We start from the raw sequence: 22,701 nt of genomic DNA on the forward strand, positions 1-22,701 counted from the left end.
TCAGGAGGCTGAGATTGTTGATTGTGGCTCAAAGCCAGCCCAGGTAGAAAGCCCATGGGACTCTTAATGACAATTAACCAACCAAAACTCAGAAGTGAAGCTATGACTCAACTGGTAGAGCCACCCTTGAACAAAAAGGACAGCACCCAGGTCCTGAGTTCAAGCTCCAGTAACTACAAAAATGAATAATTAAAATTTCAAAACCACCATCGCTTTAGGGGTGGGCCAGAAGAGGCTGTAGAAAACAAGAGTAGACAAAATCTGGAGAAGGTAAAGTATAACCAAGTGAATTCCTTCTCTCCTTTCTCCCCATCCCATGTCCTGCATCATTAGTATCGAAGAAAATTTGGTCATCACTCTGGAGTAGCATAGCAAAGGAAAGAAGGAAGAAACAGAAGTGAGGAAGGGAGGGAGAAAAGAAAAGAGGGAAGAAAGGAAGGAGAGAAGTTCATTTTCTTTTTTAGACCAATTGAGCCATGACCCACCTGACATTCACCTAACTGTAATACTCTTTGTATTCATTGAGGTAGACCTATTTTCTTCTTGCTTCTATACAATCATTTCAGTTTTGTCTACCTTATCTCTTCAAGTGTGAGACCTTAAGCCATGAACTATAGCAGCTATGCTACAGTCAAGTGTCCCAGTTGCTTCCAAAACCTTGACTTCCTCTCTTGACTACCCACGGGTCCTCCCAGGGCCAGATGCAGAAGGAATGAACCCCCATCAGTCAGCAGATCCTGACCAGAAAGTAGCAAGTTGGCAGATTTCACTCCTGGATTCTGCCTATGAAGAGTCTAATTTATCCCTAAGCCAACACAGAGTCAAGGTCCATATACAGTAGACCCTTAAGGATAGTACAAGCCTGGCATGGAAATGTTCTGTTTGGGTAGTGAGCAGGAAGCAGCTGCTGTTTTTAGAAAAATATCTTGGGGCTTTGCAGAGTGTGAATGCCTAAGTGACAAATGCTGTGAGGAATATTTTCATCTCCAACAAACATCAAAAGCATGTTCTACTGCCATTTAATTATGAATTCACCCCCAATGATCAACCCACAAATAATGCCTAGTTCAAGACACAGTGCTTTCTCCTCTCTTATCCTGGCTTTGGATGTGAAGCTAGGGCTGGAAAGAGAGAGCTGATGGTTGCAGGGGTACTGCTAGGAGAGCAGAAGGTAGCCTCCCTCACCAATTTCCTTCATCCCATTTCCCTCAAGGACTAGAACACCAGAGCTGCAGGACACAGACTCAGCCAGACACAGACTCAGCCAGACACTTAGGAAAAGCTCTGTTCTTTACAGGGTGAATTTTGTGGTCCTGCTTATAAGAGCATGCCATCAAGCAACAAGAACTGTGTCCCACAAAAATTGGAGAGGAAAAATAAAATGACTGCTCTATCTCCTGCAAAAAAAAAGTTATTGTAAAGAAGGGAATGGCCAAGATGAGATGGTAGGAAGCATTTGAAAGTTAAAAGCAACAAGCCATTGCAAGCACATTTCTTGAAAATGGCATTGCTGAATCACACAAGGAAATCCTAATTTAGAAAACCTCTCTTCATGTAAGCTAAATGTATTTCTTCTCTTGGTTTAAACAAAAGCCATATGGACCATTCAGGGAGGGATCCAGAAGCGAAGCTGGAGGTTCAGCTATGTCAACTGAAGTGTCTAAGATCAGAGGATAGAGAGAATGATTTGGGGATGGGAAGACTAGAGAAAACGATAACTACTAAGCATCAACTCTATGATGGCTTCTGAAGCAGGCATGTTGTTCCCACAACTGTATCTCATCTTCCAACATTCCAAAACCCTGAAGGCAGCATTTTGCCCAATCTGCAGATAGACTGGAAATAGAAACCAGAAATAACTGACACAAGCCTTCTTTGTTTTTATAGCAAACCATGGATAGACAGGTGTAGGATATGACTAAAGCCAGCACAAATGTGCCCAAGGTTCAGAGTCCCATGAGGGCATCTGAGTAATATATTTGTCATTGAGAATTTGATATCATCTGTCCAGACAAAGTTGAAGTGTACCTAAGAAATAGCTTTCTAAATAATGTATATTGGAAGCAAGTTTGTGGGGAAGGATGTGTAAACTGTTTAAAATATTAACTCTTTTGTGACTCCCAATTGTAATATAAAACTAACTACTTGCCTTATCTGGGTATTTTGAGTTAAGTTATTCTTACATCCAAATCCAAGAAGCTCCCAAAAGGTTGTTGCTTGGCAACATAGAGAGCTGTGAATCAAACCAGGGCAATCTTAGGCCTGAAAGCTCTTTGGAAGCCAACATGCAACCATGAGAAGAGCATCCCCAATGCATGAGTGCTGAAGTGCCTGGTTTCAGATTCCATCTCTTCCACATGTGAACTCCCTAACTCCATTTGGCCCTGCCTTTAAATTGAGGCTAATCATAAAACCTTCTTTCATAAGGCTTTGGGCTTCATTTAATGACTGTAATCTAGGGAAGGCATTTGTAGTGTTTTACTTGTAAAGCAAGAAGAGATGCCCAGTTTCCATGTTGTTAGGGTGTCCCAGAAGTCACAGGCTAATCTCCTCTTCACTTCCATATTTCCGCAAAAGCCAGATATGTAGCCGGACAGTACATTCTTCAGTCAGGGAATCTCATGATAAGGATCTGTTATCTTACTGGGTGCCAGTGGCTCACACCTGTAATCCTAGCTACCCAGGAGGCTGAGATCTGAAGGTTGTGGTTCAAAGCCAGGCAGGGCACTAAAGCCCATGAGATTCTTATCTCCAATTAATCACCAGAAAACCAGAAGTGGCACTGTGGCTAAAGTGGTAGAGCACTAGCCTTGAGCTGAAGAGCACAGGGACAGCGCCCAGGCCCAGAGTTCAAGCCCCATGACTGACAAAACAAAATAAAAATAAATAAAGAATCTGTCATCTTACTAAGCAGAAAATGGCAAGAAAAGAGCCTCTAATGTTGAATCTGAGTTCAACTTCTAGTTCTGCCTCTGTTGCAGTGATTCTGAGAAAGTTCCTGGACTTCTCTCAGACTTTGACTCTGAGGATGCAAATACCTGTCTCATAAGGTGATGGAGAGGCATAAATAAAATAATCAATGGTAAGTGCTTTGTGTGGTACCTGAACACATAGGAAGTGTTCAATATCTGTTAACCATTATTATTATGAATCCTGCACCTACTTTCCAAAACAGCATAACACAAATCTATTACCAGTTCTACTTGGCAGCTTTTCAGAATCATTTGTTGCTCTTCCTGAGCAAAATATTGTACATGTCCACCCCGATTCCTAACCCTATCCACAAAAACAAAATTGTACGTACGTTCCAAAATAAGTTAGTGTATTTGTAAAGTAGATATGGCCATTACTAGAGCGTAGTGTACAAAACAAACATACATAAAAATAACAGAGAATGAAATAAAGGTAAGTATGCTTAACTTTCAGTTTACATACTATTTAGCATGGCACACAAAAAAAATCCATTTTGAGCCAGGAGTGGTGGTTCATGCTTCTAATCCTAACTACTCAGGAGACTGAGATCTGAGGATCAGTTTGAAACTAGCCAAGGCAGACAAGTTCATGAGGCTCTTATCTCCAACTAACCACCAAAAAGCCAGAGGTGAAGCCATGGTTCAAGTTGTAGAAGACTAGTAGTCTTGACTGGTAGAAGCTCGGAGACAGCACCCACATCCTGAATTCAGACCCCAATACTGGCACAAAAGAAACAAAAAAAAATCTATTTTGCTCTTACTAAATATACAGAGAAATTTAGCTTAATAATTATAATAATATTAGACTTCAATGGCTGTCAAAATAGAATGAACAGTAGACATGATAGAATCCCATAATGTAGTCCCTGGTTCATCATACTTAGTGTTCAACAATCTACTTGTTTTATGCAGATACTTTTATAGAATTCTGCTAGCAAAGTTTCTTCTCTAACATCAACCAGATCTTCTTTCAAACTGACTGGAAAATATTGTATTTTTATACTTTTAATAAAAGTCCAAAACTCTCATGAAAACATTACAACAATATATTTCCGTATTGTTAAAATATGTAATGTAAAAGTTTTCACACATGATGATATGCATCAAACCACTTACATACATGATTGTTTTTCCCAAATCTCTCTTCCTAACATATTCTTTTCAGATGCTTTTGTATTCTTTCTCATTATTAAGGTATCACTTCCCCTCAAAGATATAAAACAAACACATCTAATTAGAAAACATCCACTTTGTAACATTATTTCTAATGGTCATTTGTCATCATCAGAAAGAAAAGTCAATCAACTACAGACCACTTTCCTTTTCTAAAAAAGAAAAAAATTTAAACCGGGTACCAATGGCTCATACTGTAATCCTAGTTATTCAGGAGGCTGAGATCTGAGGAATAAGGTTCCAGGCTAGCCTAGGCAGGAAAGTCTATGAGACTCTTATCTCCAAGTTAACCAACAAAGAAGATAGAAGTATAGCTGTGATTCAAATGTTAGAATGCTATCCTTAACTAAAAGAAGTTCAGGGACAGCAACCAATCCCTGAGTTCAAGACCCGGGATAGGCAAAAGAAGAAAAATAGAAAAAAGTTAAGACATGTCTAGTTTTGTCAACTCTGTATAATAATTTTTATCTTCTTCTTTATTGACATCAATTAGTTATACAAGAGGGGTTCCCTTTAACATGTCTATTTATACTTGCTGCTCACAATCACCTCTAGAAACCTTCAAGTGCTAACATAGTTCTGCCCAGGAAAAAACAGAACACAGAAAATAAGCAGAGTCATCAGGGAGTGGTGGCTCACACCTGTAATCCTAGCTACTCAGGACACTGATATCTGAAGATCAAGGTTTAAAGCCAGTAGGGGCACAAAAGGACCTGAGACTTATCTCCAGTTAACCACAATATGGGAAACGGGGCTTGGCTCAAGGGTAGGATGGTAGCCTTGAGCTGAAGAGCTTAGAGACAGGGCCAAGGCCTAGTTCAAGCCTCATGACCCCCGAAGAAGAAGAAGAAGAGGAAGAAGAAGAAGAAGAAGAAGAAGAAGAAGAAGAAGAAGAAGAAGAAGAAGAAGAAGAAGAAGAAGAAGAAGAAGAAGCCACAGCAGCAGCCAGGTGAAAAAGGATGTTGCAGGAAAGTTATCATAAGGAAGCAGCCAACAGGAGGAGAAAGATGGTAAGAGGACACTGGGGAAATCAGCTGTGACTTTTACTCTTATGTCCTGGTAGTCTCACAGGGACTTGGACATAGAAGCAGTCTATGAACACCCAAGAGAACTAGAGAGATATAAGTCATGATCTGGGTCCTGGCAGAAGTGAGAAATCAGAGTCTCAGTTACAGCAACTAGAATACAAGACTATAGTAGGACCACAGCAATGAAAGTATCTGGATAGGGGACGAACCCATAAGGAAACCTTGTTTTTCCCTTGATCAAAAAGACAACAACATATCTGAGTCCTGAGGGACTTCAACTAACCCCAAGGGCTATAAGGAATGATACAGCAAGAGCTGTCATCCAGATTATCTGTGCCAATACTCACACCTTAGAAACTATCTAGAGCAGATGCTTCTTGCTGAACTGAGACACTGGGTCAAAACAAGAGTTTTCAGCCAGACAGAGAGAACCAAACTCTTAGAAATTGTCCCTCTGGATTAATTAAATTCCTCCTGATTACTAAGGAGTCTGGTTTCCATGGAGACTGAGGCAAGTTTGAACTGAATGTGAGAGTTAAATAGTCCCAGCTTTGAAGGTATGAGATTGAAAAGGCAGGAAAGGAGGCTCTCTGGCTGTCTCATTTAACTCTCTATACACAAAGTTGCTAAAGACAGAAACTTGAGACTCTAAAAGGCTAAGTGAATTGCTTAGGGTCATCCACACACCTAGAACAAGACTGTTTCAACCCAGAGTGTCATTGTACAATTGTTCACACACTGTGCCATCTAACTCCAAGATTCTGTGACACTGTACCACATCAAATCTTTATGTAATCATTCAGTAAATATGTTAGCATCTTTTATCATGTAGAGCATATGTGTGAAAACTTCTAAATAATAAACTAGGAAGTGAATAAAAATCTTTACATCAGCAGGCCTCATAAGATAATGAATCTTTTACCATACACTTGACCCTCATTATTTGCAGAGCCTCTAGTTGCTAATTTACCTACTTACTAAATCAAATTTCCCATCCTAGTCAAATTCCCTGAAGCATATCACTATTCAAGTCCCGGCATGAACTCTGTACCTATCAAAGTCTTGAACTAAATGGGCTTGCTTACATAGTTAATTATATCATTGATTATTCCTTATCATGATGGATTTGGATAGAACAGAGAGGAAGAATTACATAATTGATGAGGAGGAATATTTTGCCCATTTTTTTTTTACTTTTCTCATTTGCTTCCACAGCAGATAGTAAGTGCCCATCATTGGCCAGATCATACCTATAAAGTCTTGAAGTCATGGTACAGTAGAAACATGGACTACATATGTTCAGAGAAGCCCCAAATCCCTAAGTCTTCATCTCCTTTCAAATACTTTCATGGCTTCTCATGATTCCCAGTCAATCCCACACTTTCCCACCTAGTTTAAGGATACTGCCTCTTTCCGTTGCTGTTGTAACTTTTTCTACTTCACACCCTCCCATATTCTTGTAATCCCACTGTGCACATTAATTACTCTCCATACTGCTTTCCAGAGTGGTTGAACAAGATTACATTCCCACCAACAGAATAACAGGGTTCCCTTTTGGCCACATCCTCACCAGCATCCATTATTGTTAGTTTCCCTGATAAGGGCCATTCTAACTGGAGTGAGGTGGAATCTCAATGTTGTTTTGGTTTGCATTTTTTGTCTGGCCAGAGTTGTTGAACACTTCTTCATGGATCTATTGGCTATTCCTTTTGAGTCCTCTGAGAAGTCTCTTTTTAGGTCTTTAGCCAATTTATTGATTGGATTATTGGGTTTTGGGGGGGTTTGCTTTGAGAGGATTTAATTTTTTAAGCTCTAAGTATATTTTAGGTACAAGGTCCTTGCCTGATGTATAGCTAGTGAAGATTTTCTCCCATTCTGTGGGCTTTCTATTTATCTTGCTAGCTATGTCCTTTGCTAGGCAGAAGCTCTGCAGTTGAATATAATCCCATTTATTCAGCCTTTCTTTGATTTGTTGGGATTCTGGATCTTTGTTTAGGAAGTTTCACACCATTCCTAGACGACTTAGTGTTTTCCCTTTTCCCTTTTGATAATATTTCACAGTATCTGGCCTTACATTGTGATCTTAGTAGCGTTTAGCATTGATTCTGGTACAAGGTGATATATGGGTATCTAGCTTCAATTTTCTGCATGTGTACAGCAAATTTTGTCAGCACAGTTTACTGAAGAGGCTGTCTTTCTTCCAACCTCTGTTTTTGGTTCCCTTATGAAATACTATGTGGATGTCTCTTTGTGGACTTATTTCTGGGTCTTCTGTTCTCTTCCACTGGTCATCAGGCCTGCTTCCCTATTACTCAGCAATTCCACTCCTGGAAATTTATCCACTGGACCACAAATCAGGCTAAACTAAAGCTACCGGCACATCTATATTTATTGCAGTAGTGTTTACCATAGCCAAGATATGGAACAATTAATTGTGCTTCAGCGTATGAGCATGAATGAATCAACATCAAGAACATTATATATATATATATATATATAATGGAATTCTACTTATCCATCAAAAAGAATGATATTATATCATTTGTAAGGAAATGGAAAGACTTGTAAAGTATTATATTAAGCAAAGTAAGCCAGAGCCAAAGAAATATAAGCCACATGATTTCTCTCATTTGTGGTCACTAGAATGTGTTTATAAATGTACAAGTAAAAGAAAACTGAGACATGATAAAGTATATATGACTCTAATCATTAACATACAGAGGACAAAGGAAGTTATGCATAAGAGTAGTGGACAAAGGCTCAACAGCTATAGATAGATGATCATATAAAACAATAGTCTATGAAATGAACTTCAAGAAAAGGAAACAAGGGAATGTCTTTAGTTTCCATTATTGCTGCTTTAGTTTTCTTTTCCTTTTGTCTTGTTTGTTTATATTTGAGAGGGTAAGGGACAGCACGTAAAAGGTGGAACAAAGATGAACAAATACAATAGTGGTAGTTATTAGACAATGTGTGTAAAAAGGAACTAGCTACGTTATGGATGGGGGATGGGAGGCAAAGAATGGCAGAGAGTAATGAAAGCAGAGACATGGTTCAAAAATAATTGTACTGATTGTGCCAAACCCTCTGTATATCAGCTATACAAATATAATGTTTTTAAGAAAGACATCAGGTTTGGTTCTCTTCCTGAATGTGGACCTTCCAGACTATTTTAGCACATATTTCATTCCTCTGCTCTGAGATTTTAAGGCATCTGTGACCAGTAGCATACAGTTTAATCCTTATCCATCTCTGAATGTTTCATCTGAATGTTTGGTCTTATTTCAAATGCAAGCTCCCTGAAGCCAGGACCCTGTCTCTGATTTCCTCTGAGGGGCTATATGGAGGTATATGGGAAGAATAATGCACAATTCAGTGAAGCACAAAGACATACGCAATTAACATATAAAGTAAGAACTTCCAAGTACTATTGCACATTAAAGAAATCACTAAAAAAATGCAGCAAATCTTAGATCCATGGATTCACCTATCCATAAAAGGCAAGTGTATTAGTCTGTGGCAGAAGCGGTAGGAAATGTTGCTAGCAATCGTAGAGACCCCACTAAGGTCACCCTGATGGGAAAAGTACTTGCTTTTAATACTGCAACCTAAAGATTAGGGGCAATCAGGCAAGAAAGGTGCTAACAGAAGCTTAGAATGTGAAACTGGCTATTGAGAGGGGAGAACTCTGAGCCAGTTACTTTTCTTTAAGTGATCTATTTGCAGAACATAGATTTGCTGACATTTTACCCTTAGGCCTTTAACTGTTTTTGAAGATAAACCATGGTTGAGTGAATCAAAATAATTTTGCAGCAGGCAGTCATTTGACCAAAGAAAACCTATTGAGACACAGAGTTCCTTGCTGATTACCCACGTCCAGGCTCCATCAGACATAAATTTATTGATCAGAGGGGAAAAATGAATTGAAAACTAAGTGTTCATCCAAACTCCATTTCCTGCGTTATCTTGGGGTTATAGGAAGTCTCAGCTATACAGTTATAACCAATAATCCATCTCACTGGATGGTCACTAGATCTTTTTAAATGTCTTAAACTCAGCACTACTGCAATCATTTTAACCATTTTTGCTACATGTTTTCTTTTCTATAAATACCAAAGATTTCAATGTGCTTCTACGTATATCTATAGCTATCCCCTAAGTATAGCGGATATGGAATCTCATATAATCAATGTTAAATGATTTCCCTATACCATTCTCATTGGGAAAGAATGCATTCTCCAGTCTATCAATTATATAAAATTTATATTTACTCACTAAAAGAAATGGGCAAGTTGCTACCCATATAATGTCAAATTGGTTACCTATGGTGAACTGAAGCAATGTAATCTCCTCAGGTGCTCATCTATCGCATACCAGATAGCACAGTACATGGCTTAAAAAGCTCAGGAAACATTAAAGTATATTATATGTGCCAACATTGGATTTTCAAGAAATCTAGCAAAGAGTACTGAACAATCCAGAAAGTCAAATAAACTTAACATGAAAACTTAAAGCATTCATTAGATTTAGAAGTAGTGGTTTGGGGCCAGGAGTTTGGCCTAGTGGTAGAGTGCTTGCCTAGCATGCACAAAGATGCAGGTTCGATTCCTTGGTAACACATACATAGAAAAAGACAGAAGTGGTGCTGTGGTTCGAGTGGCAGCCCTCTAGCCTTGAGGAAAGTCCAAGGACAGTGCTCAGGCCCTGAGTTCAAGCCCCAGGACTAGCAAAAAAATAATAAAGTAGTGGTTTGGTGGATTTGGGATACAACAGTTGTTTTGATGAAGTGAATGATTGGAGTTCTCTGAAGATAAATTAAGATGATATGCACAGAGAACACTTTCCTAATATGCAATTGTGAACAATGAAGAGAAATTAGACTAGAGTATAACTGGAGAGAGATACAGAGTAAAAGAAACCATCAATAAATCTATGTACGATGTAAAATTGACTACAATTCGGTGTCTTCTCCAAATAATGTCTGACCAAGTAATTACGTGCAAGTAGTTTATTTATTTATATAAAGGCTTTGAGTGACATGAAGAGGGAAAGAGGAAAAGCCAATTCATGAATGTGTTATACTGAATAATTAGAAGCCACGCTAGCATCAAAATATCATGTAGAATATCTTCAAAGTTATTCACCTAAGATTGTTCTGATGGTTGTTAAATCCTTGGCACTTCCAGATTTGCAAAGGTCTCAGGATGGGTGAACATGTTCTCATAGGTGCCACCTGAAGATGGATGAGAAGCCCAAGGCAGCAGGTGTCCATCATGTTAAGTCTGGTGATAGCTTATTGGCATGGAAATAGCTACAGTAAAAATGTAGGCTAATGAGATGTAAAGCAGGACATATAAGTGTTTGATGTCTCTATGTTGACATTCACACTTGACGTCATTTGCACCTTGAAGAGATAAAACGGTTTGTGGCTGGTTTGTACCAGAATTGTCATGTAAAGTTTACTGATTTCCTTACCTCTAGATCTCCCTGCCTCTGTATAAGACTAATTACTTCAAAGATCAGTGCTATTTGAGAAGTAAATTAACTAAATCAGGGTTTTTTTTAATACATTCTTGGTGACAAAAGCACAAAATCTTTTAGGAATATCAACCAATTAACCTGATGTTTTAAGAGCCCATACTTCATTCCAAACCTGCACACAGTAGCATAGATTGTCAGAGAATATTAAATACAGTCCCTGGTTTGATGTCTCATTAAGGGAATAATGAAGAAACACATTGAAAGAGATCTAAAAACAGTAGAAGGAAAATATGATTAAATGAGATGGGGGTATGGGTATTTAAAGTTATAGCAGTGTTTTTTTTCAGAAATAAGTAGAATCTCAGGGGTTATGGAAAATAATGATTAAAGCTATTTTTGTAGATGCTTCAAACCCCAAATATTGAGAAGCTATCGCTGAGTAATAAGACTGCAGGCAACTTTTGTTCTGTAGGTATTTACATGTTTCATAGGTCACAGTAGATATATATTACTTTGATTTCAAAGAATGTTTTTGAATAATCAAAAGATATAGAGCAAATGGAATCATACCACCTAATAATCTCATTTCTAGGCATTTATTCAAAACAAAAAAAATTCTGTATTCTCAGACATTTTTAAACACTGTATTTAAATGGTTAAAAGCTTATACTGTATATAAAAGATATATTCTTATCTTCCATGTAAGCATAAATGCATATCATTTGTTCCACAAAAACTAGAACAGTCCAGACATCCTTCAACTGGCAGATAGAGAAATAAACTGTGGAACTTTCATAGGCCAGAATACTATTCAGGTATAGAAAACAAGAAGCTATCAGCACACATAGCAACACCTCAAATGCATCAGGCTAAGGGAAAGAAACTAGGACCAAAGGTGAAATTGCATTGTTTACAGGAAATGGACAGAGCTAGAGATCATGTTAAGATAAAAAAAAAAGTCACACTGAAAAAGAAAATGCTTCATGTTTTCTCTCAACTACAGAATCTAAATCCACACAAACATGCACAAAATAACGTCAGTATAAAAGTGGACCTATTTGAGGGTGGGAACCAGCAAAGGGGAAAGGAGAGGATGAAGGAAAGGGTGAATACAAGTGACATGCTTTGCATTATATGATACCAACAAGCAGGGGAAAAGAGATGAGAAACAGCAATACAGGAGGTAGTTTTGATCAAGTACACTACTTGCTTGTCTGTATGGACATATCACAATAAAACCCAAATGTACAGTGAGTATATGCCAGTTTTTAAAAGCTGCATATTAGATAATTTCCTGAATATGATTACTTTGGGAAAAGCGAAACTATAGTCACAGAAAACTGATCCATGGTTGTTATGAATTGAAGGTTAGGGAAGGGTCAATCACAAAGAGGAAACACAAAGGAACTCAGAGGCGGGTAGAATCGTTGCATATCCACATTGTGCTGTCAATCACACAGTCATGCAATTATCTTCACCCACTGACCTCTATACCAAAAGAGTTCATTTTTCTGTATGTAAAAATTTTAAGGAGAATCAGCACCAAATTAAATCTAAAGGGAAGGTATATTAATAACTCCACTCTCTCAAATGAAACGACAGAAGGATTCTATCTCAAAGGCAAATGAAGTAATCAAAGATGGGTTCCATGTGCATCAGTGGAACCAAGTGAGGACTCAATACCTGAGAATCATTATGGAAACCCCACAGAGAGGATACTGATGCAGAGAACAAGACACTAAGTCTATTTCACAGTCATGAACTCAAAATGATATAAAAATCCTTCACAATGGTGAGGATATGCCTAAGGGTTCTTTTTTGGGGGGCAGGCCGGGGAGGGGGGGAGTCATGGGGCTTGAACTCTGGGCCTGGGCACTGTCTCTGAGCTCTTCAGCTCAAGGCTACCACCCTATCCCTACAGCCACATCCCCAGTTCCTGTTTTTTTTTGTTTGTTTGTTTTGTTTTTTTGTTTTTGTTTTTTTTCTAGAAGTTAATTGGAGATAAGAGTCTCAGGTTCTTTTGTGCCAGGCTGGCTTTGAAGCTTGATCCTCAGATCTCAGCCTCCTGAGTAGCTAGGATTACAGGCGTGAGCCACTGCTCTCAACTGCCTAAGGGTTTTTTAGGTGCAATCAAGCAATCAAGACAAACTACAGCTTAGATAAAGAAGACACAGAAAAAGAAATAGGAACTGAGAGACAGCAGGAATTTTTTAATAACTCGGGAAATTCTAAAGAACAGAATAGAATAAAATAACATACATACTGAAATGACCTCCAAAGATATGGAGACAAAGGGAATTTTTTCTTAATTTATTCTTTCCTTTTTTTTGATGACTCTATTCTTTACTTTATATTCCATGTATTCATGTGCACATCTCTAGGAGGGATGGGGATGGATACAGAATCCTAGGAAAAAGGGTGAAATAGTGCAGTAGCACACTAGACATCAATGAAAGGGAACTAGGCAACTCATGGGTGAAAATGGAAGGCAGGGAATGGGGGAACACGAGGGAACGAATAACACTATTCACCAGTAAAAGACATGTAAAGGTTGCCCCATTATAATCACCTCTAAACAAATAATAAAGTGTATTAGAACAAACAAGAAAAGCATGTCTGCAAATTCTCATGTGGCACTCACTAACCTTGAACATTGCTGTGAGAGTCCTTTAACTCAAATTTCATCTAGACAAATCTAGATGCAAACTAGACATCACTTAGCCTGGCTTTATAGATTTCTCACTCTCTCCTTCTTCTATAATGTGATAAGAGTTGCTCATCCAGAACTCACTGAGTATTCATAAATATGCAAGCCAGAAGTGGGGCATTAATAACATTGTGTCACCTTTAGCCAGTAAGAAATATTACTCTATAGATAGTCCTTCCCCTCCTCTTAGATCAACAAATATAATGTATGTTCTGAAAATCTCCTAAATCAAGTCTCTGAAATGAATGAACATTCACTAGTAGCAATAGCCAACTCAATAATTCATCCCGGATTTGATTACCTTTCTTCATATTCAGATTCATACTTCCTGTCCTGAATGCTCTAAATTCCCATTACCCACAGGCCCAACTTCATTTCCGGCTTTAAGACCCTGCTTTCCACAGAAGCCAAGCTAAGATAATCAGGTCTTGGGAAGGATTCATGATAGGTCCAGAAATTTCAAGTGTTATGAATTTATAGATCATCTCTTAATGATAGCAGAAGAATTCTTGGCTCTAACCAACTTCCTTCACCCACTTCTCAAGCAAGTTTAAGTGGCACAGCTTTGATCACAAAAACCCCAAAGTAAAAGGGCATGGAAACTTGTACTCTAATCCCAGCAGAACCATTCATATTATGGAAGGAGAAGTTCTCTAACAAGTATGCTGAAGTTAGAAACGAACAATGTCTGTCGTGTAGTTGGCATTACTTCTAAGTATGTTAACAATCTATTGAAGTTGTGTGTTTATAATTGCAAACTACTGTGCCTGAAGTATAAGGGTTTTTTGGGGGGGGTTCTACATAGTGAAAGTTTACTAGATCCTTAAAACAGAGAATATAAACATAATCTAGGTATATTACAGGCTTTTCTGGTATGTATTTCTGACAGTTCAACATTTAAAGTCTAACCACTGCTTAAATGGCAGCTTCATTTTTCCTCACTGTCATCTTGTCTCTTCATAGGTTAATATCCAACACAGGTATTAAGCACTTGCCAGCTGTTCATAAGATTCGATCTCTCCAAAAGGTTTTACTGTAAGTTTTTCATTAAACCATAGTGTGTCTGTCAGCTTTCTGTCATTATAACAAATGCCTGAGATATAATTAATCTATACAGAGAAAAGGTTGATTTTGGTTCACTATCTTAAAGGGTTGCATCTACATTGATCAGCCTTATTGCTTCAGGCGGGCACATCATTTCAGGTACACATGGAGAAGCCAAATTGCTCCATCAATAGCCAGAAAGAAAAGTACAAGTCAAAGACTGGAATCCCTACAATCCCCTTCAAGGGGATGGTCTTTAGGTATTTCCCAACAGCATCTAACCAAGGACCATGTACGTAACACATAGGATTTGGACGGTGATCATGAACCAAAGTATAGCAAACAATCACCGCCTCTACTCCAACGCTGGCCCCTGCAGCCTTCATAGCCTCTTTTATGCATTATGCCGTGGACTATTGTGGCTAAACCAAGATCAAAAGGCACACAGCAAAGTCCTTGGTTTTTACCTGCAGACCAGTCAACCTCAGTTTGGAGGAAGCCTATAAGTTCCTCAACAAGTATTAACAAACCAAGCTTGTGGCAAGGTCATCCATCTCTCCTAATGCTTTATTGCTGGCTTCCTACAATCCTACCATGCTCCATCATCCTGCCCTCCTTCTCTCTTCCCTCCAGATGTCCTGTTCTGCCCTCTACATACAGAACCTATCAGACAATTCATACTAAAATGCTAGCGACATGCTGTCTGCCTTTTCCCAAGTTGCCTAGATTTTAAAAGAGGATAAAAGCAGGCAATGTACATCAGTCATTTTATTTCTAATAGTGAAATTATAAGAATATAATTAGATCTCAGAGAAAGAGATCAGAAAGTTAGATAAGAAGGGAAGACTCTCATAGAACTTAAACTGCGCTGTGGCTCCTGGGGTAGGGCAGTAGCCTTGAGCTGAAGAGCTCAAGCACAATGCCCAAGCCCAGAGTCTAAGCCCCACGAGAATGCCAAAAATTAACTAAATAAATAATTTTAAAAATGAGGGGCCAGGAGTATGGCGTAGTAGTAGATTGCTTACCTAGCATGCATGAAGTCCTGGGTTCAATTCCTCAATACCACATACGTAGGAAAAGCCGGAAGTGGTGCTCTAGCTCAAGTGGTAGAGCTCTAGCTTTGAGAAAGCCCAAGGACATTGCCCAGGCTCTAAGTTCAAACCCAAGGATTGGAAAAAAATGAGAATTCTATCTTTAATTATGAGGGGAGAAATCAATGATGAAATTATTGTGTAACTCAAGGAGAACAGACAGGAAAAACAATAAAACAGCTATGAGAAGGGAAAGGAGATGGAATTGGAAGTCTTACTAAGGTAAATAGAAATGGGTATGGATATAACAGGTCTATTTCAGTGTCTATTTCTTGACACTGTAACTAGCTAAGAAAACTTTCAGAAGAAATGACATAAGAAGAAATGCTAAGAAAGCCACTTGTTTCTAAAGTTTTGGTCTCATCTTCTGAACAAAAAACTATATGAAAACATTACCTCCGCTAAAACCAAGTAAGCTAAGTATGGGAATATTACGTGGATGGACTTGACACAAATGTTCATTGTCTATACTTCTAGAGACATTCAAGATAACATAAACATCCACATGATTGAAAGAAATTCGTTCATGGGACTGAGTTTTGAAAGTGTGATTCTGTAAGTAAACGGAGTGGGGAGTCTAATGAGAAATATTTGATTTTCTGCTTTTTTCTCTTCTCCTTCTTTGCTTGAGTAACTTTGCTACTTCACCAACTTTCTGTTTCTTTGTTTTTCTCTCAACTTTCTATCTCAGAAACACAACATGATGTTGTGCTAATAATTTATTATTCTATGGTGTGAACCAAAGTATTTAAAATTGCTCTTTGAATGATGGTCTCCTGTGATGCAGCATCTGTTCCGAAAGACAGAATAACTTGTGCATCAATAAAGCTAGTTATTGCCTGGCAAGTCTTCTGTTGCCCAAGAATTTTTTTAAGGCCAGGATAGAGGCTGACTTGGGAAGATAGAATGTCTTCCTTCATAACCATACTAAGCAGCTCCCGTTCAAGCCCAGGCTGAGAGGACGATGACTTCTCATTTTCTTGGAAAAATCACATTTTCAAATGAGTTTCAGTTACTCCCTATGACTTCTCAACAAGATTTTACATGCACTGTGCATTGTTAATAATCAACATTCTAATCCTTTGTGCCAGAGTCCAGCCTGGCAGTTCACCTATTCTTCAGAATGGCCAAGCCCCTGGCAATGCACTTACAGGAGCTATGCAAGTGAGATGTACACAAAATGACCTTGGGGAAAATAGAAATTGCAACATTACATCTGTAAGGAAATAAATTTTCTCTTTGCATTTCATAAATTGTTGCAGGCCTTTTGTTTTTGTGTGGCTGCACAATTTCTTTCAGCATTTTGTTTTTCTAAATGGATGTGGCTTGTGAATATTTAGACAAATACAAAAGAAATGTCCATGTCCTATCACTTCTTTACTTACTCCTGCTTCTAGTCACTGTGATTTTTCAGAAAGGAAGTACATACTTTTCAAGACAAGAATGGTCTTCTTCAAAGAATCAACACTTCTTCACACACATCTCCAAGATAAATCCATACTTGTGAGGACAACAGCTACGTTTCTTAACTTGGCTGGTCCTTAATCCACAGATAATAGAACCAGAAGATTCATTCGTGCACAGCACAGCTGATGTCTCCTTGCTCTTCGTTTGGGTGTTTCATCTAATTCAAGGGTACATTCTCCCAGGAGGGCTGTCCAGGTGCACTTGGGGAAAAGCACAGAGCCAAACGACACTGAGGACTGAGAAAGCTTTCTGTTCCATTGTGTCTTGCAAACTTCTGAGCCTCTTTTCTAAAATAGACATATTTATATTTTTAGGCCCTCAAATAATGAAGCATTAGGAATTTGACCAGTAAACTCAGAGAAATGAACAGTAAAAGCCCCTCGAGTGGAAGCCTTCACTCTTATCCACCTTTACTCTGCCACAGCAAGCAGAAGAGCATGATGGAGAAAGCACCTGGCAATAGCTTTGGAATACAGAATGGCTTTGGAATGCAAAAAAAAAGAGAGAGAGAGTTTCCGTATGTAGTCTCATGAAAGGCTGGCTTCTTCCGCATTCCTCCTTCCCCAGGTAGCCTTCCAGCCCTTTTGCCTGCCCTCAGTAAGTTCAAATGGCAAACCCTCTGCACTTTCACTCTTCAGGGAAGATGAGCTTCTTGGGGCGTGAGCTATGGTCGTGACCCCAGGAACAGGACAGAACTGGTGTAGACCCTGATGAACTCACTCATAGCATCTGCTCTGCTCAGATCTGCAGCAGCAGCATCACTGTCAAGTTTTCAAACTAGAACTGTCTTAACAGACTAAGAGTGTACTTTACCTACCTTGGCTTCCCTTTTACTCAACTTTTCAGTGCCTCCGAGCCGCAAGGCAGAAATCTTGGGCATATCTGGCTTTTGTATGAATGATCCATTATTGACATACAATAATAGCATCCCCTTCCCACAGGGTTGTATCTGTTGATGGAGAAACACAGAAAGATAAAGGGCTATTTAGAACATGAGAATTTTTTTTTATTTTTCCTAAGTTTTACATCATCATAGCAACATGTCTGCATAACATCTGTGTGCTTTGAAGATGAATTTCCTCATGTAGAGACAAATAGGTAGATCCCATATGGATGCATACATTCCTTGGAGTGGACTCAAAATCAGCCAACTATACTGCCCAGGCCTAATCCATACCCTCAACTAAGACTTGTTTTTACATTGTCGTAATTAGTAATACTAACCTGGAACCTAATTAAACAAAATGCTAACCCTCCCCACAAAAGTAGAATTGGAAAATAATCGTTGTACACAATTATCCTGAGGTTTCGAATTTGATCAACAAAATTTGTGATCTTTGTGTTATAAGAATGTATTTATAAAGTACTCATATTCAATATGGACTCAGCCCCTTAAGATCTAAAATGTACTCTTTTGGCCCCGAACAGAGAAGTCTTCGGACCCTCAGGGTTGGTCCCAAATCTTAACAGTATAGATTAGGAAAATCTGGCCCAGCATCTGTCCCCATCCTTGGACTGGTTCACAAACATGTATAGAGTCCAGATTTTTGTTGAACGAAATGTGAAAGGTGGTAAGCAGGCTGGTGCACTGTCAGAAGCCACCATTTGGTTGCTAATATTATAACAGATTCACTTTGTACCTCTGGATTTTTTTTTAGTCAGCTGGTTTTCAGAAAGACTATTTTTTTAGAAAACATATCAGTTCCTCTCCTGTGACTTTTAAGCATTTTCTAACCACCCATTGCAATCTAAGAAATAAAGTCTTGAATACACAGCTGCTTCTCTGGATCAGCTTTTTGAACAGTATCATTTGTAAACCCACTGAGCCTAACAGGGAAAAGAACCTGACAGCAAAACAAGAGCAGGTGGTTAGAGGCTCCTCAGGCTAAGCTCCCTGACCTTGGATGTCTGTTTTTGTTTTCAGATTCACTCAGGAACAGAATAATGCAGAGCTGTCCGCCCAAGGCGTCCTTGGACTCCTCTGTCCAGGCAAACCTACTCCCTGACCCTCTTAGCACAATGAGCATGACTGTTCTACTCCCTTCCTCCCTCCCTTGGAGACTCTTCCATGTCCATTCACCCCACCTCGCCCTGCCACAGCCCACAGTCCCTGTAATTGATTTCTCTTCCTCACTGACTTAACCCAAAGCCACCTCCACAAACCTCCAATAACCAGGGCCCCATGGGTCACAGGAAATGTCCAGGTGGCCTGACAACTTAATTAGACCACCTTTGGATGACAGTCAGACCTGCTGCTGCGGGTGAAAGGCTTATGGCCTTAGAGAAAGGTGACACAAAACCTTCTTTCTCTGTCTTAGAAACATCTGTTCAATAATTGTATGATCTCTGCCCTTCAAGACGGAAACAATCATCTGCTCCTCTCATAGCGGATTTTCTATAGATAGATGATGTGATACATGAAAAGACAGGATCCAGGGAATGAGCCTTTTTTTTAAATTAAATTTTCATTTAGCCCTTGCTTGCCACCAAGTTCACTGATTCCTTTGAATAGATAATACATGCACATAATGTAAACTTCAAAAGTTGCAAAACGTTACATAGTAATAAATCAGTCTCCCTCCCACTCCCACCCCCAGGCTTTTAGGGTGACATTTTATTTGTGCCACTAACCTGTGCTACCTGACCTTGCACCAGTGCTTCCAATTATGGAACCACTGTGTTGTTTGTATCTGACATTATTGGTTTTTTAATGGGCCTTTTATTTCAGATGGCTGAATAAGAATGGGATTCAAGAAATACACAACTGTGCATTCAATGGAACCCAGCTAGATGATCTGTAAGTAGCCCTGACTTCTTCTTCCAGGCCATTGAGAGGGAAATGGCTCGAGCAACAGTGATATTTATGTCATTCTGTATTTCCCTTCTTCTTTCTTCAACTCGATCCCCAGGAATCTAAGTGATAATAATAATTTGGAAGAACTGCCTAATGATGTTTTCCAAGGGGCCTCTGGACCAGTCATTCTGTGAGTAACTGCCTCCATTTCTGTGTGGAAGAGCTTAGTTTGTGTGAGTTAGAAGTCAACTCTCTCCAACTCAAAAAGTCTTCTCAAATCAGCCATAAGGTCCATTTTTATTCATGTTATCTGGAAAGATTTTTTTTAATTTTTTTTGCAAGTCCTGGGCTTGAGCTCAGGGCCTGAGCACTGTCCTTGGACTTTCTCAAAGCTAGAGCTCTACCACTTGAGCCTCAGCACCACTTCTGACTTTATTTTCTATGTATGTGGTACCGAGGAATTGAACCCATGGGGCTGTGGCTCCAGGGGTAGGGTGGTAGCCTAGAGCTGAAGAAGAGCTCAGGGACAACACCCAGGCCCAGAGTTCAAGCTCCACAATCAACAACAACAACAAAAAGAAGTTAAATGTTATGTCATTTAATTCTTACAGTATCCTTGATAGTAGGAGGTACTATTGCTCTTTTAGAGAAGGAAAAAGTGGATTCCCTTTAAGGCTTAATTAACTTGAATTTATGCAAGTTTTGTCTTGTTCTGTTGGTTGTGAGGCTTGAACTCTGGGCCTGGGTACTGTCCTATTTTGCTGAAGGCTAGTGCTCTACAACTTTGAGACACAGTGACACTTCTGCTTTAGCAAGGTTAATTGGAGACAAGAGACTCTGCCTAGGCTGGCTTCAAACTATGACCATCAGATCTCAGCCTCCTGAGGAGCTAGGATTACAGGTATAAGCCACCAGTACCTATCTAAGTTATATGGCAGATATTTAAATCCAAACTGATCTGATTTATGGTACAGGCTACTACTCTGCTATTTGTCTTCTACCTAGAAGGACAACTTTAGTTCTCTTCCCTCAATCTCAATACCTCACAGACTTCTATATACATGATTTATCCCAGCAACCCCAACACAAATACCTTTGGCTTCTCTTTTCTGATCCACTGAGAGGCATTTGGTGCCTCCAGTTCTACATTAGAAACTCTCCTCCTGTTGGTACATCCTCATTCTCATCTTTCCCTCCTTGATCGTTTGAAGAAAGGAATGTATATTTTAAGACAGATTCATAATTCTAACCAAATTTAAAGATTATTCTAGAGCTCCTGGCTCTCAAGCAACATATGCAAAGGGCAAAGCATTGGCATGATTAGAACAGACTACCTTCATTTAAAACCAATTCCTTTCTTATCTAAGCCTTGACAAAGCCAGTAACATCTATTTCCAATTACTTCCTGAAGCCTAAAAATTACATATATGATATATATACACATATATATGTGTATTACATATATACATATACATATATATGTACCACTATCTGTTCATGGCAGAGCAATTAAGTGATGGGGGTAGATTTTCATATGACCTGTGACAGGTACAATGTCAAATCTAAAGCACCTAAACCCACTGTTCCTCTAAAACTTTATATTGGATATAGTCCACATTTGCTAACTATCTGGCTGGAAAATCCAAGACCCAAGAAGGAAAGTGACCCATTAAAGGTTATCCCACAGCTGTAAGAGATCATTAGACCAGAAGCTAGCTCCTCTGCCTTACACACCCATGTATTCCCATCAAAATACTCAGTCATCTGAAGTTATTCAGGAAGCCTTTCATAACTGGTAACAAATCAACATGAATAGCCCAAGAACTTGCTAGCAATTTATAAACAAAGCCCAGAGGAACATCTCCTGAGGTTACAGAAGTAGGTTCCAGGCCAGGCACATACAACATAGCCCTTAAGATTAACAGAAAACTTCTTCGGCACTGCCTACAGAGAACCCCGGCATCTACTGAGCACTGTGGCTGCCTCCAGACCTCTCCTGAAGCTTAAGATCATCAAAGAGGATCAAAGGTTCATCTGGCTCCAGTCAGACCCATATGTAGAAATTAAGGAAACACAGAAGTATTGAGAACACTGTGTGGAAGAAATTCAAAGCCAGATCTTGATGTCCAGTGCTGGTTACAGGAACAAAAAAGCAAACAAACACTGGCCGTTCAATGCTTCAGAGAGTTAAAAGTCATAGGTGCTCCTAATATGGAACCATCTAGGAGGCCAAGGTCACCCACAGTGTTTCTTCCAAGATCTGCCATGCCATGGTGGGAAAAATAACCCAGCTGGCCATCAGTATCACCAGTGCCATCACCAAGCTGTGCAGCAAAGAAAGTGAATAGACAATCCTGTACACACTTCAGTTGAGCTTAACTCTATCACACACAGAAACCCCCACAAATGTTGGACCACATGTGATGGTGCATGCCTGTAATACCAAATACTCACGGGACAAAGATAAGGTGATCCTGGCTTAACACAGTACCAGATCAAAACATGAGAGTGTTTCAGAGAAACAAACTAAAAACAGAAGGACTGGGAGCATGGCTCAAGTGCTACAGCACTGACCTAGCAAATACAAGCCCTCAGTTCAAACTCCAGTACAGCCCAAAAAAGGATGTGTGACAGGGAACACAAAATATGAATCCCCCGTCAATGTTGCAGGAATGCAGACAGAAAGAGGGTTGTCACCAGCAGTCACAGGTCTGCAGAGTCTTAAAGTTGCAGGCTCTACTTTTCCATGCATATTACATCAAGAACATGCACATTACGCCAGACTTTTACATGAACAAAATTCATAGAAAATCCAATTGAATTAAGAAGCACTTCTCCGGAAGGAGAGGGGAATACTGCATTCTCATGTCTTTTTATCTCAGTACATGAGGATGTATGTGCAAGATCCTGGCCAGGAGCCAAGCCTATAATTGCTAGTTTCCTT

General features: G+C 39.3%; 1 protein-coding gene and 1 long non-coding RNA gene across 2 annotated transcripts in view; one reads left to right on the plus strand and one right to left on the minus strand.

The window, feature by feature from the left end:
• The window catches only part of LOC150060767 (uncharacterized), a 48,748-nt gene extending 27,794 nt beyond the window's left edge, over positions 1–20,954 (minus strand). The window contains exons 1-2 of the long non-coding RNA XR_016536160.1: positions 20,851–20,954; positions 17,781–17,912 (exon numbers count right to left, since the gene is read on the minus strand). This is a non-coding gene — a long non-coding RNA (uncharacterized LOC150060767). The remainder of the gene's footprint in view (positions 1–17,780; positions 17,913–20,850) is intronic.
• Fshr (follicle stimulating hormone receptor) overlaps positions 1–22,701 on the plus strand; it is a 147,440-nt gene that overhangs the window by 113,129 nt on the left and 11,610 nt on the right. Inside the window, exons 5-8 of the mRNA XM_090336152.1 lie at positions 14,325–14,396; positions 15,974–16,051; positions 19,692–19,760; positions 19,873–19,947. Coding sequence (XP_090192278.1) covers positions 14,325–14,396; positions 15,974–16,051; positions 19,692–19,760; positions 19,873–19,947 — 294 coding nt within the window. The remainder of the gene's footprint in view (positions 1–14,324; positions 14,397–15,973; positions 16,052–19,691; positions 19,761–19,872; positions 19,948–22,701) is intronic.

Source organism: Megascapheus bottae, chromosome 7 (assembly GCF_031878675.1).
Source record: "Megascapheus bottae isolate mThoBot1 chromosome 7, mThoBot2.hap1, whole genome shotgun sequence".
Lineage (NCBI taxonomy): Eukaryota > Metazoa > Chordata > Mammalia > Rodentia > Geomyidae > Megascapheus > Megascapheus bottae.